Genomic DNA, 19,516 nt, shown 5'->3' on the forward strand with positions numbered 1-19,516 from the left:
TTAGCAGACCAGTAGTCATCCGGGTTCATGCTTTTACCGCCTGTAATACCTCTCAAATAAAGGAGACCTGCAGTTTGAACTTATCGGCATCATTTCGATCAGTTTCTGCTTCAGAGTATTTCTGAATCTTTCACCACATTTCTGTGTCAATCAAACAGACTAAACTGCTCAATGGACTTGTAATATTGTCCTTGGCATAACATGTGGGCCCTGGGGTTTCTCTCATGATATTGCACTCTCGTGCTCGAGTTTGTTCAACCCATACTGTGCTGTCTCTTGCGTAGGGTGTTATTATATTGAATGTATTAGCATTCGCAAAGTTCCTGCCGACTATCTAAGTCATATAATAATTAGTTACGCCCCTGTACGTGAAACAATGTAGGCCCATGTAGGCCTACATGTAACAAAAATGCGCTTCATAGTTATTAAATTATTGTCGTCATTTTTGCATATTATGTAACATTAATTTATAACTCTTATAACTCTCGATAGATATATAAAACCCTAATATATATATAAAGACAGAAAACTAGTACGAGCGAACCCTTGCGCCATCTGCTGAGAAAAAAGAGAATTGCAGCCTTGAAAGGCAGGAAACAACATGGCCGAACGCGAGGCTGTGGCAATTTCACAGAAATATGAGCAAAACAGCTTTAAATTAGCTTATACCGGGGTGATTTTGAAAATTTAAGGATGCTGGGAGATAAAACGCACAAATCTAAGAAAAGTCATGAAAGGAGGGTCCTGACATTTGATCAAGTGCAAAGTTTTTTTTTTGTTTTTTTTTTTTGGGTCACTGCGGTCAGATGACCGCCGCTCTGCGCTTCTAGTGTTAATCTCCCCCAAAGACGTAAACATTTCACTTATTTACATTTTATGTACACAGTGAACATTCAAACACTTAATCATCTTAATATCATACACAACTCTCTAACGGAAAGGACAAACTATTGGCGGTGATCATCTCAATGTATCGTCATGTGATTATTACTTTGAACGCTAATGTAAAGTTACTTTCTGTGATATTGCATTATGAAAAGCTATAAACAATTGCAAACAGGGGAAATGCAGGCAACTTACGTTGTTCATGGATGCACAAGTGACACTATAACTGAACTGGTAATGTCAACACTGACGGATTTTAAACTATTTTACTGAAACTCCCTAACTTATAACTCCCTGTGCCGTTTGCGAACTTGTTTGTACATAACTAAGCAGGGTTTTTTTTTTTTTACATTCTGCTGGCCAGTGATTGGTCTCTCAGTCCCCCCAATCTTAAAGGAGAAGGCAGCCTTTTAACAGTTTTGTTCAGTTTCCGTTGGGCTGGTATTATATATATATATATATATATATATATATATATATATATTAGGGTTTAATTACTGTTTTTAGATGGTTTTTATTGAATTTATAATAGTGTTACTTTTATTCCCCTTATTCTTAGGTTCCAGCCATTTGGGGATATTTTGGTTCTTTTGCTTCTACCGCAGCTCCAGTCCCTGCCTTTTTGATTAGTTTGATTCTTTACATAAAATTTGGTTTCTTTTGAAAACACATCTCTGTCTTATCAGTAACGAGTCTGTGTGCTTTATTAATTTCCAAAACAATAATCAAGGTTCCTTGAACAGTGTTTCCTCGGGTGTAATTGTCAGTCTTTTTTTCCCATCTCCCTTGCCACACTTGGTAGGAATGTTTTCTTGTATCTTGCCTCACAGTATCGTCACATTTAGTCAAACACTGTTTTCTTTCTTACACAGCTCTTGTGGGAGAGACTCCCAGGTCAGGGCCAGATACGACCGAGTCCCTTCTCCACACTAAATGCCGTACTTCTTGTGCTGAGTTTTAAAATGAATTCTAAGTTTCAAAAAGCAGTCAAAGTCCTCAGGAGTCCGATGCAGTGTAAGTTTATTGCATTCAGTAGTGAGCAAAATACAACAAACTGAGTCAGGTCCCAGGGAGTGACTGAATCTAATACAGAAAATCATTCACTTATATCTAAAATGTTATCAGTATGCTAAACCTAAGTATCCGATAAGCGCATAACACGTATGGTAACACCCCTTACATCATCCGTTTTTGCATGGTCCAACCCATTTGCTTCCAGAAATTTCCCCAAATTTTCCCAGAATTTATTATTCCATACATCACTATTTCCGACGTTTCCTTTTTTGGCTAAGTAAAAAATGATGATTCAGCCATGTCTTTACTTGAGCTTTGGATGCTCAACCATGTCCCCGATCTCACCTCAGATACTTTACCCTTAACGCAGGTGTTAGCTATTAAGCGATGGGCAAGGCCATGCAAGGTGGACACTGAAGCCACTACGCCCCAGCCATTACTTATGCTTCCCTGTCACTATAACCTAGATTTCACCCTTTTCATATTGGCTTCATGTTTTGCTGAACTTGCATTTTCCCTTTTTTGGTATACCGAGGCCCTCTTCCGTTGGCTTCAACATTCAGAGGCCTTCTTGCATTTCAGAGGCCTTCTTCCATTTTTCCAACACTCTTTTGTTTTCAAGCTCTGAATGCAACCATACACAAATGGGTTCCTTGATCCACATTGCATACTATACAGTACATCAAGATTATGGGTGCCAGAGTAGGTAATTTATTATTGGAACAAATCATGTACACTCAAGCTCAGGTGACCACTTCAGGCTGAAGAATTGGTGAGGTCTTTGGGAAGACTATACTAAGTTCAGCATACCAAGTATGGGAAAGACTGTCCATTTTCTCCTTCAACCTCAAGGAGATGGTTTAGATGCTTTAGATGCTTTAGGGCTGACGAGACAAGCTATTATAGAATTGCCATAGTGCCGTGGTCACCTTGGACCAAGTGTTGAGTTAACAGTTGCAATTCACTTCAGAAACAATGACATGTGCTTGGTGCCTTTGTCAAATTAGCCTTTTATGTAGCCTAACCATATATTTAATTACTTGCATGTACATGGCAGCTTATCTCTGGGTGGATGTTGGGGAACAAGAATGTTTAAAAGAAAAGGGCAATCATGCTCATGCTCATCCACACCGAGAACTAGGCCAGCGTTTCTCAAACTGATGCGCAGATCCGCGACAGGAAACTGCCGGTCCGCAAAACCCCCCACTGCACCAGTCAAATTATGCTTGATGCTTCTGTCACTTGCCAAGTGAAAACAATAACATTTTAAGCAAGTTTTCACGGGTGGGGATTCTTATTATTCTGGCATTCTGGCGCAGCAGCAGGGCCCTGCGGACCGGCAGTTACAATTGCTACTATTTTCAAAGCAAGAAGTGCAGTCAAGGGGCCTGGGACCTGGCAGTTTTCTTGCCCCGCCCCTCTGCCAGTCTGCGGACTGGAGTTTGAGAACTAGACTACACTTTAGCTCTAGCAAGGCTACAGTGCTGTTTTGTAGCCTGCTTATCTTCAATCTCTGAGTAGGACCAACAGGCCAGAAAGAGAGGGTGGATTATTCTCTGTTCTCTTGCAGGTAGCTGGTGCTGGGAGAATCATTCCATCAACCTCTGCAAAACTGCTTCAAAAACTCAGTCACTCCTCAGCACAGATGCCTCCTCTCATCACCATGGCATGAACAATCTGGAACCTGCTCAAGTGAGCTGAAGGATTTACACCTGTATTTTGACTCATCCTAAGGAATTTCAGCTCATAATTTCAGCAAGGACACAGGTCCAGTGAAGAGGTATATCATAATCAGTTTAGTTTCTTTCCCAAATAGGTATCTTCTGGGTGCAGCTGTGCTTAAGAAGCCAAGGACAGATAACAATTGCACCTTGACTGGTATGGCCTGGTTGTAGTTAGTGCGTCTCTGTAAATTCGGGCCCATCTGGGCACGAAGCTCTAATAGCGTAGCTCTCGGCAAATGGTACCTGCTTCTCAGCTATTCGACATCATGTGCAAAGAAGTCTGCCTGATCTGTAAAAACCCTTTCCCTTCTTATCGCGTGGTTGGTGATGTCTTCAAGAAGTTCCCTTGCTGCCATTCTTCCTCTTGCAAACCACTGCATTATTGGATATTTTATAGCCAATAGAATGATTGAAGCTCACACCAAAAACACACAATGAGGTAAAAAAAAAAAAGTCTTGCTGAAAATTGGAAATGTTTCAAGCAGAGGTTCAACATATACCTTGCTGCAAGTGGAGATGATGACAAGAAAAAGGCGTCCATTCCCTTGCATCTGATTGGTGTGGAGGTTTTGGAAATCTACAATAGCTTCCAATTAAACGAACTGACACTGAATGTCCTAATGGAGAAGTGTGAGGAGTATTTTGTACCAAACACAAATGTCACGTATGAGAGATACAAGTTCTTTATTTGTGATCAGAAACAAGGAGTTAGTTTTGATCAATATTTGGCCGAGCTTCTCACATTGGTCAAGTCCTGTGAATTCAGAAAATTGAAAAAAAAAAAACAGCAAGAAAAGTCAACCTGAAATTGAACAAAGACAAATATGAATTTGGAGTGAACAGACTGATTTTTGTCAGCGACGCCGTTTCTGCAGAGGGAGTGAAGCCAGACACCATAAAGATTTCCCCAATAGTGAACATGGAGCGGCCCCGGAACAAAGAGGAGGTGAGGCGTTTCTTAGGCATGGTAACTTACCTGGCTAAGTTCATCCTTAGGTTGTCCACCCAGTCAGCACCACTCAGATGGCTTCTGGAGCAGAAAAATGAGTGGATGTGGTCCCATGAGCAGGAGGAAAGTTTCCATGCCCTGAAAAGACTCATAACAGAGGAGCCAGTGCTTATGTTCTGTGACCCAGAGAGGACAGTTAGGATTTTGACTCAGCATGGCAGCCAGTGGCCTATGCTTCAAGAGCCTTGACTAGTGCATAGAGCAACGATGCTTAAATTGAGAAGGGACTCCTTGCCAGCACATATGCATGTGAATGGTTCCATCAATACACCCATGGACAAGCCTTTGAAGTGGAGACAGACCACAAGCCACTGGTCTTCATCATGTCCAAGCCACTGAATGATTGTCCCATGCAGATACAAGGGATGTTGATACTGTTGCCGAAATATGATGTGACGATGATCGGGAAAATATATGTTTGCTGCCAACACCCTATCACATTGTCACAGCCTGCACCTCATCTTTGGACTTTTAGTTTGTCTTGTGCTCCTCTTCCGTGTGTGTTTCCACCCCTCACCTGATCCTGTTTGTTGCATTTATTAACCTCATTCTCCCCTTGTTAAGTTCATCCAATCATGTTTGCCCTGTCCTTTGTCTATCGTTGTTTGTGTTTGTACACACTGTTAGGCTGCACCTTTTGTTACGGGCTTTTGTTCCTGTTTGCACCTGTATTTTTATCATCATTTTTGTAAGTAAAGTCCTCCTTTTGTCACCACAATCTTTGTGTCTTGTGCTTGGGTCCTGCACCACTCCACTCCATGCTGTGACAGAACGATAGACCACAACAAGGACCCAGCAGACACTTCCGTCACCAGGGCAGAGACGGCTCTGGCTCTTGACCAGGTTGTGGCGGGGCTCCCTCTCTCAGCAGGTTCTCCAGCCCCAAATCGGGGGGGGCTCTCAGCCCTAGATCTTGACACCACAGGGACTGTGGTGCTGGGTCCAACCATCTCTGGGGCTGTGTCCGCTCCTGGGTCTCCGGGTCCTGTATCTGGCCCCCTGAATTCGCAAGAAGCACCTTCTTCAAACAGTGCCTCCGAAGGCGCCATGGAGGTTGCGCTGCCCAGCGCTCTAGCTGACGTCCTGCCTGTTCCCGAGGCTACTTTCCCGGCCCTGCTCAGCTCCCTAGCTGACTTCCTGTCCAGTTCCCGAGGCCACTTCCCCGGCCCAGCTCAGCTCCCTAGCTGACGTCCTGCCTGTTCCCGAGGCCGTTTCCCCGACCCAGCTCAGCTCCCTAGCCGACGTCGAGGCTGTTTGGAGAGTCTGCTCCGTTCCTGTTCCCTGTGCCTTTTTGGAAAGTCCGCTCCAGTGTCTGTTCCAACCAACCCCCAACCTGCTCGGCCGGAGAGGGGACCCGTTTGCAACAGCACCTTCGGTCTGCCCTGCCACTGGGTCATCCCTCTGTGCGCCCCCCCCCCCCCCCTTTGTTTTGTTTTGGGGGACATCTGGGAGCCGTCCCTTAAGGGGGGGGGCTCTGTCACAGCCTGCACCTCATCTTTGGGCTTTTAGTTTGAAATGTCTTGTGCTCCTCTTCCGTGTGTTTCCACCCCTCACCTGATCCTGTTTGTTGCATTTATTAACCTCGTTCTCCCCTTGTTAAGTTAATCCAATCATGTTTGCCCTATTTAGTTCTCTTGTATTTAAGCCCTTGTGTTTGACCTGTCCTTTGTCTATCGTTGTTAGTGTTTATATGCACTCTGTTAGGCTGCACCTTTTTTGTTACTAGCCTTTGTTCCTGTTTGCACCTGTTTCTTTATTTCTGTAAGTAAAGTCCTCCCTTTTATCACCATCATCATGTCTTGCGCTTGGGTCCTGCACCACTCCACGCGTGACACACGTACAGTGGACAAGAACGATAACACTGAAAAAGAGTGCAGACATACAGGCCTATATCGACATGATTGTCACCTCACTTCCTGTATCTGATGACAGAATGTAGATAAGACAGGCGACAGAGTCAGATGAAACGATGAGAGCTCACAAACACAATACTGAAAGGATCGCCTGCACAGGAAAAGTACTATCGGAGACAAATTCAGGATTACTGGACGTGCAGAGCAGAGCTGTCAGTTGTATATAACATTGTGTTCAAGGGAAACAAGTTTGTAATCCTAGCATTGTTGTGAAAAGAGATGAAGGACACTTAGGTGAGGAAATATGTAGACGCAGAGCCCATAACGTCATGTACTAGCCAAGACTGAACCAAGACATCAGCCAGACTACAGCATCATGTGAACTATGCCTTACCTACTGACGCAAGCAGAGCCACTCATACCGCACAGCATGCCCAACAGGCCATGCTACAAGGTGGGTGCTGATTTGTTTGACTGTAACGGAAAGAGTAACATTGTAGTGACAGACTACTTTTCAAACTACCCAGAAGTTGCCACACTGCAATCGACATCCAGCAAAGCAATCATTGCTTTCCTGAAAGCTATCTTTGCAAGACATGGTGTTCCGTGTGAAGTGATCTCAGACAATGGTCCCCAGTTTTCAAGTAGTGAGTTTGCTTCTTTTGTCAAGGAGTAGGGGTTTCATCATATCACCTTGAGCCTGCGTTACCCCAGATCCAACGGCCTTGCTGAGGGTAAAAGTGATGAAAAGCATCGAGAAGACAGCGGAAGACGGACTTCACAAAAGTCTCATCATCTACTGCAGCGCACCACTGCAGAATGGCTTATCTCCAGCTCAGATGATGATGGGCCAGCATATACGCACAAACCTTCCAGTGAGGGAGGAACAATTGACACCTAAAGGAGCACTCAAAGTCAAAGCTGAAAAAGAAAAGGGGAAACAGAAACAAAAACAGCGACATGACAAAAGTGCAAAAGAGTTCACAATCCTGAAGTCCGGAGATCAAGTCTGTGTTCGTGATCACATAACGAGCACCTGGTCCATGCAAGGATATGTGCAGAGGGAAGTTGCTCCGTGGCCTTACCAGATCCAAACAGAGAATGGAATGGCTCTGAGGAGAAACCGCGTGGATCTTCAACCACAAGGGCCAAATCAAAGCGGTGACACCTCGGAAAACACCCATAAAGACACAGCAGCACTTGCCAGCAATGAACAGATTTGTTCCAGTTTACTGAACCAAATGGATGCTGCAGGTCCTGAGGTCAAAACATCTGCTGAAACATGCAGCAGATCAAGAAGGTCTATTAAGAAACCTGAGAGACTAATTGAAAGTATCTGAGTCGTTTATTGGTAAAAATATTTGTTGATTGTTGGTGGCTTGTTCATTGTTTACATGCTTTAAAAAAAGAGATATGTAATGTTCTTTAAAGCTGTTCATTCTCAAGGAAAGATTTTTTTTTTAAAGAAGGGAAGATGTGTTGTTATGTGCTCTTGTCAGGAACTGCATTACCTAGAATCCTATGTACCTGGCAAATGTCATTGTAGAACGGGGAATGGTTGACAGTTGGACAGCAAAACAGTAGACTACAACCTTCGTCTTTCACTAAACAAAACATAACAGCTTCCTCAAGAAGTCTGCTTTGTTCCTTCCTGTAGACAGCCTCATTGTTACATTTCCAGTCCAGTCTGTAGTCCAGGTGAACACCCATGTATTTGTAGCCCTCCACCAACTCCACCTCTTCTCCCAGGACGGAAATAGTGTGCAACTTAGTCCTGGTCCTCCTAAAGTCTACAACCATTTCCTTCATCTTAGCCACATTTAAACGATGTGGTTGTTCCCACACCATGCCACAAAGCGGTCAACCAGTTCCCTGATAGAACATCTCCTGTCCACTTCTGACACACCCCACAACTGCAAAGTCATCTGAAAATTTCTGCAGATGACAGAACTCCGAGTTGTGCTGGAAGTCTGCCTGCATCCCCTGTGTCTCCTCTTCAAAGCATCAGGGATTTGTAGTCTTGCTCTGGGCAGTAGTGTGGATTTGGAAAGTGCTATCAGCTGGTTGCGGGTGTAAACATTACCCCTGCTTCTGGTGGCGTGGAGACCCAGCACAACATAACTTAAAAATATCAAGAGAATAAGTAGCAATTGGTTCAGCCACACAGTATCCATTTCAGAATGAAAAAGTTTGACGGTCTTGCCAGACAGAAAAATGCAACAGAAAACACAAGAAATAACAAAAAACACAAGATGTTGACTGGAGGTGCTTTAACAAGCTTGCACTTAGCATGGCACCATTTTTGTCTATTGTTTTGGTGTTGATATATACCTACAAGGTAAATTATCACAGATTTCGCTCAGTTTTACAATATTGCCACTGTTGTAATATTGGGGAATGGAGTTTCACTTTCTACCGGCTTCCCCCAGAGACTCTGTCCTATCAGATTTGTTAGATCGTGAGTCAACTTGTTGTACACGAACATGTCACTTAAAGTGCATGTCAGTTACATTGCAGTCATACTGTGAGATTTTTTACAGGTTTTTTTTTTTTTCTTTTTTTTGTCATCTTTAGTAGGACATCCACAAATGGGAAAGATCTTTGCATCAAGTACGTTTCTGATTTTTAAATTTTTCAGCACAAGTGAACTGGCTGCTGTTATTGGTAGTCCTGGTAAATCTGTCTCTCATTTTTTTTCTTTTGTCATCTTTTGTCGTTGTTCATAGTGTCTAATAAATAAAAATATAATTACTGATGGCATTCAAGCTCTGTGTCTCTACCGCACCCTCTGCATTATTTTTCGTCACAAATGTAATCATAATTACCTTCTGAAGAGACTCAAATTCCCCCATCTTAGCCAATTTAAATCAAGCCAGGGGTGATTACATCATACCATATTTTCTGACAGTGAACAGTTTATAAACTTACTAACTGATCCCAATCTGTGGTAGATAAGATTACTCGCATCATCTTTGAGACAGCAGACTCACAACTGGTGCCCTGTATTTCAAGGTGTCAGATCAATTCAATGTCTTTCTTTCTTTTTTCCATTGACAAGCTCAGATAAGACAGAGAGCATACATCGCTGAGAAATGATATTTGTTCCTTTCTATCTACCTTTTACTCATGTTAAAATACAACTATTACAGTTACAACTGACCTCCTTTTCTCCTCTTTCCCATTTATGATTTGCAGTTGGTAGACTTTGCATTAAAATTTTGAGTATGATTCATGGAGCCATGTTCAATAGTAGCATAACAACCGTCACTGAATTCATCATTTTGGGATTCCCAGGACTCCTGCCCCAGTATCATGGACCAGTCGGAGCACTTTTATTCCTCATCTATCTAATGCTTGCAACTGGAAATGTTTTCATCGTCATGTTTGTAGCCTCTGAGAGAAGCCTTCAAAAACCAACCTATCTTATTTTCTGTAACCTTGCGATGTCAGACCTTGCATTTGGAACAGTCACTTTGCCAAAAGTCATTGCAAGGTACTGGCTCTCAGATAGAATAATCTCATACAGTGCATGCTTTACTCAGATGTTTTTTGTCCATTTTTTGGGGGCTAATAATTCATTACTTATGTCATTATTGGCTCTTGACCGATTCATTGCCATATGCAACCCTCTCAGATATCCCTCTCTAATTACAAATCGCTCTATTTTAAAATTGTGCACAATTTCATGGGTATTTACAGTTGTATGTATGGTTGTAATTGTTAATGGAGCCCTTTCCATGCCTTACTGTGGTCCAAATATTATAACCCAATGTTACTGTGATCATACTTCAATAACTAAACTTGCATGTGCTGACATTACAAGGGTAAAAACCTTTGCATTTGGTATAGCTATGTTCGTTCTCATGGGTCCCTTCACTTTTATCATATTCTCTTACATATTCATAATAGCATCTGTCTCCAAAATCTCCAGCTCAGAGGGGCGATATAAGACATTTTCAACATGCAGCCCTCAGCTAATGATTATATGCCTTTATTATCTGCCTAGATGTGTTGTTTACATATATGACATGAGTGTTGAAATCAATGCAAACATTCGTATTATGTTGATTATGTGGTATAGCTTATTTCCTTCTGTTGTGAATCCAGTCATATACTGCTTTCGAACAAAGGAAATCAAAGATATTCTAAAAAGGAAAATTAAAACCAGACTAATTGCAATTAAGTAAAAATCCCTTTTTTGGCTGAATAAGATGATCAAGATAAGGAACTGTAATCATAACACAGTTACTACACAGTTACTCCTTTCAATAAATGAAAATTCACATTGCAGGTTATTGTATAAATGCATAATTTGAAGCAGTATGTAAATGATAGGCATGTTTTTTGGTCTTGCTTGAGTCGGTGTCACATTAGTCTTCCTTGGGAAATATCATGGTAACGAATTTTTTCTTCAGTCCAGTAAATTCACTGAAACCTCATACATATCCGTTTTGGGCATTTTCCTGCTTTAAAGCAAAGGTAAAAGTTGCTTTAGTATTTCGATTTCACGCAAAATGTCAGCTAAACCAGATAATAAAGGACCACATGATGAATCTCTTCTGTGTTTTCCTGTTCTGATTTCTGAAAATTTCTGGGTCAGGTCATTGTTTTCCTCACTTAAAAAGGCAGTTAAAATAGCTGTAACAAATCACTAATCAGGATATCATTCATCCAATATCCTCAAATGTGCTTTTCTAAACAATGTGACACAAGTGGGCAAGTTTTCGATCACAGCTGTTGTCAATAGAAACAGGCTAGTGAGGAATCATTATATGAAAAATCTGTAAAATTATTTCTCTAAGACACCCCAATCACACATCCCTATTACATCTTTTCATGGTCATGTGCACACTGAAAGTTGCCCTATGAAAAAAAGAAAAGAAAAGAAAAACAAAACAAAACAAAGCAAAACAACTCCCAAAGACTGCCGCAAGTGGCCAAGATGTTCGAGCCAGGATGTATGCAAGTATGAGAATGAGAATGACTTCTGGGATTGGCATGAGATAAACCAAGATTTCTTGTGAGCAAATGTGATACCCCCATGCTGGCAAGACAGCCTTTGAACAAGAAAATGAAATTATTTAATTGTCCTTTCTTTGAAAATAGTGTCAAGAATGATTAGGCTTCTATTTTTGGTGTATTTAACATATGTCACCAAAATTTCTTTCTAATAATATTCTTCATCGTTTCCTCGTTATATGTGTACCCTCTAAAAAAGATGTGGTTGAAGCTTATTATTTAACATGAAGCAAAAGAACAAATTCAGCTGCAATGGACATATCAGAGACAGAAGATCTTATGCAGCAGGTTAAATATCAGACCAGCTGCAGGATTACGAATATGAATACAAATACCTTTATTGTTATTGTACACGTGCAACGAGATTCAGTCACCTAACTGTGCTATGTATTGATAAATCCATGGTGTTGTCTGTGGTGCTGAAGTAGCAGACAGATTTATAATTGTGCCTTTTTCTCTCAATCCCACCCTTCTGTCAGTTTTGTCTTGGATCTATAATATTCTCTAAGCTATATACTATAAATATTCAATTCTATACTATATTGTAGCTTATATACTCTATAGAGTAGTGTCACCTTCATGATCAAACACAAGTAGCAACGTGTAGTTGAGGAAGAGCAAGAAGAACATAGAGACGCACTTCTGCTTGTAGTTTTCCTATAATATTCTTTTAATATTTCTATGATCATTCAGCAGCATCTGTGGTGCTGAAAATACACCCCAGACCAATCAACCTCTATAACAAAATATGTCAGGGGAGACATGACTACAGATATAGTTTCATAAACTATAGATTATAAAATATAGATTATAAAAAGTCAATTGTAGAGACAAGAAAGATAACTGGATAAAATGGAATTGTAGAATTAGAAAAGTCACAATTACGTTTAAGACATCCTGCAACAATGTCCTTTGGGAGGTGTACATGGATGTGTGTGTTGGTTGGTGGTGTGTTGGTTGGTGGTTTGGGAGTGGGGGAGGGGGGGAGTGCTCCCATTGGGCCATCCCCCTATTACAAAATAACAAATCACCTACTGCATATACTCATATAAAATGTAATTTTATAGTCCTATAATCTGAGGTGTCTTGGTGGATTTGGTTCAGGAGATTTATGGTTCTTGGGTAGAAACTTCCTCAGTCTGGCAGCGTGGGCCCTGGTGCACCTGTAGCGCTGGCTGGAGGGCAGGAGAGCGAAAAGGTGGCGACAGGGGTGTATGGGGTCCTCACAGATGGTGATGGCTCTATGGAGACAGTGGGAGTTGGAGATGTCTTCGAGAGGTTGGCACCAAGCTCGTCTCTCTGCAGCAGTACAGCTGGTGTACCCTTTTGAGATGCAATATGTCAGGATGCTTTCAGTGTTGCAGCTATAGAAGGTGACAAGCACATCTTTGCTAAGGTATACTTTAACGTAGAGGCTTGGAAGTTCATTTAATTATTTATTCATATGGATTGCAGTATACCTTAATTCTAAACTAGGACATAGCTATCCAGAGATACAATTTATTCTTATGTGACAGGAAAAGCCCAAAGTGTGTTAATGTATGACTGTAATCATCTGTGCTTTGGGTAATGATCACTTTATTGGTATTGGATTATATCTCGCAAAGCAATGAAGCCTTGGAAGACCCCAGTAATTTACTCTCATCTTAGACTCCATCTGATTCACTTGTCTTTGGTGACCTGAAGTTGAGCTTTGCTATGAGCTTAATCTTTTCCAGTTAATTTCCCAGATAAAATGTTGATATGATCATAGTTAACAAGCCTCACAAATACTCGGGTGGTAGAGTTTTGTCTCAGGACGATATTGATGATGCTCAGTCGCATGCATCTAAGTGCGGAAAATCAAAGAGGAAACCAGACATAAAGCTAACATTGTTGCAAAGAAAAATTACAGGCTTTTTGATGATTAGGGTTCATTATTTGATTTGTTTTATTTTGAAGAGAGAGAGATTGTTCCATGTCTGACCCTGAGCTGTCCTGGATTATTCCTGTTATGTAAAGCTTTCAACCTTATTGCTGACAATAATGCCCCAAATGAGAACTTCAGAGTAAAAAAAAAAAAAAAAAAAAAAAAAATCCCTGGTTTACTCCCGAACTCTCTGCTGCAGTGCATATTAGAGATGAAGCTTCACAGATGAATCATCTAAATACAGTAGCAGTGCTTCCAGTTTTTTTTTAATTCTTTTAAAATTAATTTAATTACTTTTCTTCCCTCATTGATTAGATGTGAAAATGTTTTTGTCATGAATAAACAGGATATGTGTGAAGCTTTTAGTACTCTTCAGGGCACTTATTTGGTAAGATATCTGCTGATATTGCTCCATATAACTTTAATATTGGCACAGACGATGAAGCTTTTTTCCATTCTATTGTTTTGGCAAAGCTACAAATTCTCTCTAAGACAAATTATTCTGACATTTATACTTGGCTTGTATTCTGCTCGTCTTGGAAGTCGCTTTGGATAAAATGAGTAAATGAGTAAATCTAAATGTAATACATTGCTTGACATCAATACTAGAGTATCAGTTGGAGAGAATAGTCTTTATCCTCCTTTTTTTGTTGTTTATTGCCAGTTCACATACTCATATTTTAAATTTAGCATTTCTCTCAAGTAGACTTGCCAATGTATGGAAACCTGTTCATGTTATTCCCCTGCATAAAGTTTATGATCCCTCTGATTTAAATAACTGTCACTCTATCTCAAACTCTCTTGTCTGGAAAAATAACCGAATCTTTACTTAACTCATAGATTTGTTCTTCTTCGAGAGGAATAAGATTCTGTTGGGTACAAAGGCATTGTCCCCACTCAGAACACCACCTCCCACCATTGGTGAGGAACCTCACCATTTTCTTGACCAAAAAAAAAAAAAAAAAAAAGGTTAGTGCCTAATTTTGATTGACCAGGCCTAGATGAAACCAACCGCAGGGCTTAATTTGTACTGGATCCTGCTGGAACAGGATCTGGGACCTCCCAGATTGGGACTGGCACCTATTTGATTGGATCTGGCTCCTCCTTCCTCACGATCAAAATCTGTAAATAAATTTTGTGTAATGTAAGGGTTGCCAGTCCTGTAGCAAATACTACCGATAATTCTCTGCTTGACTTCACGGGTAATCTGAACCCATCTTCTCAGCCTTCACTGTAATGGTATTGGATACAGCAGTGAAACCGGATACCACATACAGTGGTGACGCAATTTCACCATAAAACCGCGGAAAATCCAAATTCTAAATCCCTCTCCATCTCTGTCTCTAGCAGCGGCACGCTCTAGCAGCGGCTCACTCTAGCAGCAGTTCTCTCTAGCGGGTGTCCCTACCTGCATAAAGAGACACCGTTATCTCTGGCTGTGGATTCCCTCTCTGGAAGGGACCCTCCCTGCCTAAAGAGACACCATCTCTCTGCAGAAGAAAAGAACAAAGAAACAACGAAGTGGGATATTTGTACCAAACTTCCTGCCAAAGTTTTAGCGTACTTTCTCTTGCACAGTTGCGACTGTAACTTCACCGGTTTATTATACTGTAACCCACGCAGTATTAGACGGAAGAAAAGGCGACCGGATCCCTTTTCATTTCTTAAAACGTTGACGGACTAAATCAAGAAACCCCTCAAGATCATCGGACGAGCGACGGAGCCACGAGGATCTTCAAGCGACAAAGAAAAGAACTTCTCCCTGGACCTGCGCATCATACTGCTCATCAGGCCACCAAAGACGTATCTTCAGTAGCCATGCAAGAGTGATTCAATGTAAGGCTGGCATCTGGGCACACTTTAGTCTTAAGGTTGTATGTAGTTAACGTGAAGAAAGTCTGGTTATTTGAATTCTTTTGTGATTTAAATGTACACACTGTATTTCACGCACAATTCGATTCTTGGCCACTTGTTACTTTCTTTTGTTTGCGACTTCTAAAGTATAGATCTGGCATGCTTTCTCTCTCTCTCTCTCTCTCTCTCTCTCTCTCTCTCTCCCTTTGTCTGATCACACACTTCAGCTTTGGGATTACAGTGCGAGTTAAGGGTTGGTTAGAGTTGTTGAGTTTAGGGCCTACTTGCTTGAGACTAGCTCTCAAGTTGGAGATCCTTTGTTTCTCTGTCACACACGTGCTTCTTGTTGCCCATTCCCACTCTCGTTGGTGCCTAGCACAGACGCTTGCGAGCTACATTCACATACCACACATACCTCTTGCCTGTGCGCCAGCGCACAGCCTCTCTCCCTCGCTCCTCCTTCTCTCTTCTGTGCACCTGCGTACTGCGTCTCTCCCTTGCTCCTCTTTCTATTTTCAGTGCGCACCTGGCATACGCCCACATACACTTACGTTCACATACACACACACACACACACACACACACACGCATCTCCACTCTTACACTCATTCAGTCTTACACTGAATACTTGTACATAGCCTCATTATCATCATATTACCATTTGTACTTTGATCATTCTATTTGCTGCTGATTATTGATTGTACCATATCAGTATTAGTTTGCCAAGTAGTGTTGATTATTTTAATAAATAGTATCTTTGGAATAAACTGTTGTTTTGTCTGTTTCTACTGCAGTATTCACTGAATGCCAACCTCTGCCATCAAAGTACTCCCAATAGCCTTCGTCAACCTTGTTGTTCACGTGTGTTATAGATTTAGTAGTATAACTGCACTACAATACTACAGTACTGCAATACTCACTAAGACTGTAGCACATTGTTACAACTAGATTATTCTATTAATTTTAGTAGTTAGTAATTATAAAGAATTAAACACCAAAATTAATGGTTAATAAATTTATGGGACTGATTTATATGAGACTGATTTGATAATCCTGTCGCACCTACATCCTTTGGTTCCTCTGTGTTAGGATTGCTATTGTACCTACAGTAATATGTAAGGGATAATGTACAGTAAGTCGGTCATTATTGCGAAATAAACCCCGACAGGGTGATGCAGGACCCTGATGCAAAGCGGAGAGGTTTATATCACAATAATCACCGGCTTGCTCTACATTATCCTGCTTATTACATGGCTACTAATGAAAGAAATCAACAATTCAAAATATTGTTTAAAAAAAATTATTTTATTGGTTCTGCTAAAAAAAAAAATAATCCATGTCAACGGCCTGTTGTTAATAGCAGCAGCCTGCTATTCAGAAATAACAGACCGCAGAATGCCGTAATTGACCGATCAGAATCGAGTATTCAACAAAGCTGTGTAATAATTAATGTTGTCTGTCATTCTTTTATTTCCCATTGAAGTTACTCGTAATTTGCTTGTCTGCCTAATTTGGATGCATTATAAATCTGATTTAAAAAAAAAAGAATAAACGTGTCTATTCTGAAGAAAGAACTGTAAATAAACTGTGTCTATCCCTGTGTCTAAACAACCCTGTTTATTCCTCTTGCCCATTTTGTTGGTTGCTGGTAACATTTTATTTTCATAATTTTATTATTTTCTTTCTTGTAAAATTACAACTTTATTCTGGTAATATTACGACTTTTTCTTCAAATGTTATGACTTTATTCTCATTAAATTACAACTTTATTCTCATAATATTATGACATTTTTTCCTCAGTTATTACTTTATTCTTGTAATGTTACTATCTTATTCTTGATATCTCAGATTTTTTTTTTACTCCGTCGTACTTTCTGGTAAGGTTTAGTCTATGAAAATGTGCTATCTAAAGTTTTACATTGGTATTAGGCACTTTCGGACCAAACAGTTCTAGGGTCTCATTTGATAGGAACTATCCCCTGGGGAGCTTCCCCTAGAACTACATACGTTCTAGGGCTTTTTTTATGATTGAATTCGCACCGCCAGTAGGAACGCTGAAGTGACGTAAGCCGGCCGACGGTATAGCAGCTAAGAGCTGTTGTTTACAACTAACCAGGATAGCTGCACATTTTAAAGTCCAAATTTAATGACTTTTAAGACTTTTTTTTTTCTTTGTAATTCATAAGCTTTTATTCAAATTTACATTTGTTCATCAGACCCTTTTCCCTGAACAACATGGAACTATCATGTTCTGTATCAGAGGTCACATAATCTGACCTTTAGGTTTTGGGCTCAGGGGCAGGCCACATGAATCCTTGTTCTTGGGGTTTTCACATTTATTTTATTTTTTTTTTATTGTTGATACATACAGACATTCATACACACACATGGGACACATAACATAGAACAAGACATCACACTGATCCTGTCACAGAGCCATTATGTTACAGTTGGAGAAGAAGAGGGAAAAGAAGAAGGAGGAGAAGACGAGGAGGAGGAAGAAGAAGGAGAATATTCAGTCATCAATAATAACAATAACAGCAACAACAACAATAATAATAATAATCATCATCATCATCATCATCGGTATAGTTATAACACTGAGTAATCATAAGTGATAGCAGTGACAATAATACTAGTAGGAAAAATCAGTAATAATAATAATAATAATAATAATAATAATAATAATAATAATAATAATATAGTGATAGTAATGAAGCAGAAAGATAACATTTAGATAACATTTAAAGGAAAAGGGGAGAAGAAGGAAGAATTTGTGAGAAAAAAAAAAGTAGGAAGGGAAGGTAGGGGGGTCAATTTGTTGGGAAGTTTAGAGCTACAAGGATGGGTTCCCAGGTCTTACTGAATTCTTTGGTCTGTTTATTGTTTTTAGCTCTCGTTCCATTGAGAGGTAGTCTGTTAACAGATTAAGCCATTGTGACATTGAAAGTTTGTGCCTGTATTTCCAGTTTAGGAGTATTGTTTTTTTTGGCTATTGTTAAGGTGACAAGTATGATCTTGTGGTATTTGTGAATATGACTGATGGGTGTGAGATCTCCTAGAAGGCAAAGGGACGGAGACAGTGGAATGCTGTGACCCAGAAATTTGGAGAGTTCAAATATTATGGCTTGCCAGAAATTCTGGGTTGGTGTGCATTGCCAGAAAGAGTGATAATAACAATCTGTTGTGTTGAGGGTGCATTGTGGACAGATATCTGTATTGGTGAATCCCATGAGGTGCATTCTATGGTTGGTGATGTGTGTTCTGTGCATGACCTTATACTGGACTGGCTGTGGTTGGGAGTTGTTTGTCATGGAGAAGATGTTGCTACATATTTGTTTCCAGAAATTGAGATCAGTCTTGATTTTTAAAGCTTTTTCCCAGTTTGTAATTGGTATGGGTAGTGCTTCTTCTTTTGGTGATGATATGTGTTTATATATTTTAGATAAAGGTTTCTCAGATGTTGAAATGGATGCTATCTTTTCTATTAATGGTGGTGGTTGTTAATAATTGTTGGAAAGTTGTACTTTATTTTTTAGTGCATTCTTAAGTTGGAGGTACTGTAAAAAGTTTGGTTGGGTCATGTTATATTTCTGTGTTAGTTCATGGATGGTTAAGAATTTATCATTTGCAAACAGGTGTTGTAAGTGGATGATTCCTTTACTTTTCCAGGAATTAAATGTGAAGGTGGTCTTATTGATTAAGAAATCTGGGTTGTTCCAAATTGTTGTGAGGTTACACAGTTTAAGTGGGTGATTTGTGATCTTATTGGTTTTCCACCAAGCTTCCAGTTGTTGAAATGGTGAAGACCTTATAGCAGTAATGTTTTTTAATTGATTGGGATAAGAATGACAAGTCTTTAATAGAGAGTTCTTCACAAACTGACTGTTCAGTTTCAAGCCAAGGATCTTATTGCATGTCTGAATATGTCCATTTCATTATGTACTGTAACTGATGAGCTAAGAAGTAATGGAGAAAGTTTGGGGCATTTAAGCCACCAAGCTGCTTGCTTTCCTCGAGCGTTGAGAGTTTAATTCCTGGTTGTTTATTTTTCCAGTAAAATTTTGTGATTATTGAGTTTACAGCAGAAAAGCAGTTGGATGTTGGGAAGACGGGAGTCACTGAAAAAAGATAGTTGATTCTTGGGAGGATTGACATTTTCACTGCAGCTATGCGGCCAGCAAGTGAGAGTGGTAAGCTATTCCAACAGTTCAAACACTTTTTGGTGGTTTTAAGGATTGGTATGAAG

General features: G+C 40.3%; 1 protein-coding gene across 1 annotated transcript; it reads left to right on the forward strand.

Moving 5' to 3' along the window:
* The first annotated feature begins 9,724 nt into the window (after positions 1 to 9,724).
* Positions 9,725 to 10,672, forward strand: LOC115814911 (olfactory receptor 2AT4-like). The gene has a single exon (XM_030777883.1). The coding sequence runs from the start codon at positions 9,725 to 9,727 to the stop codon at positions 10,670 to 10,672; it is 948 nt and encodes a 315-aa protein (XP_030633743.1).
* Positions 10,673 to 19,516: the final 8,844 nt, after the last annotated feature.

The sequence above is a fragment of the Chanos chanos genome, chromosome 6 (genome assembly GCF_902362185.1).
Source record: "Chanos chanos chromosome 6, fChaCha1.1, whole genome shotgun sequence".
Lineage (NCBI taxonomy): Eukaryota > Metazoa > Chordata > Actinopteri > Gonorynchiformes > Chanidae > Chanos > Chanos chanos.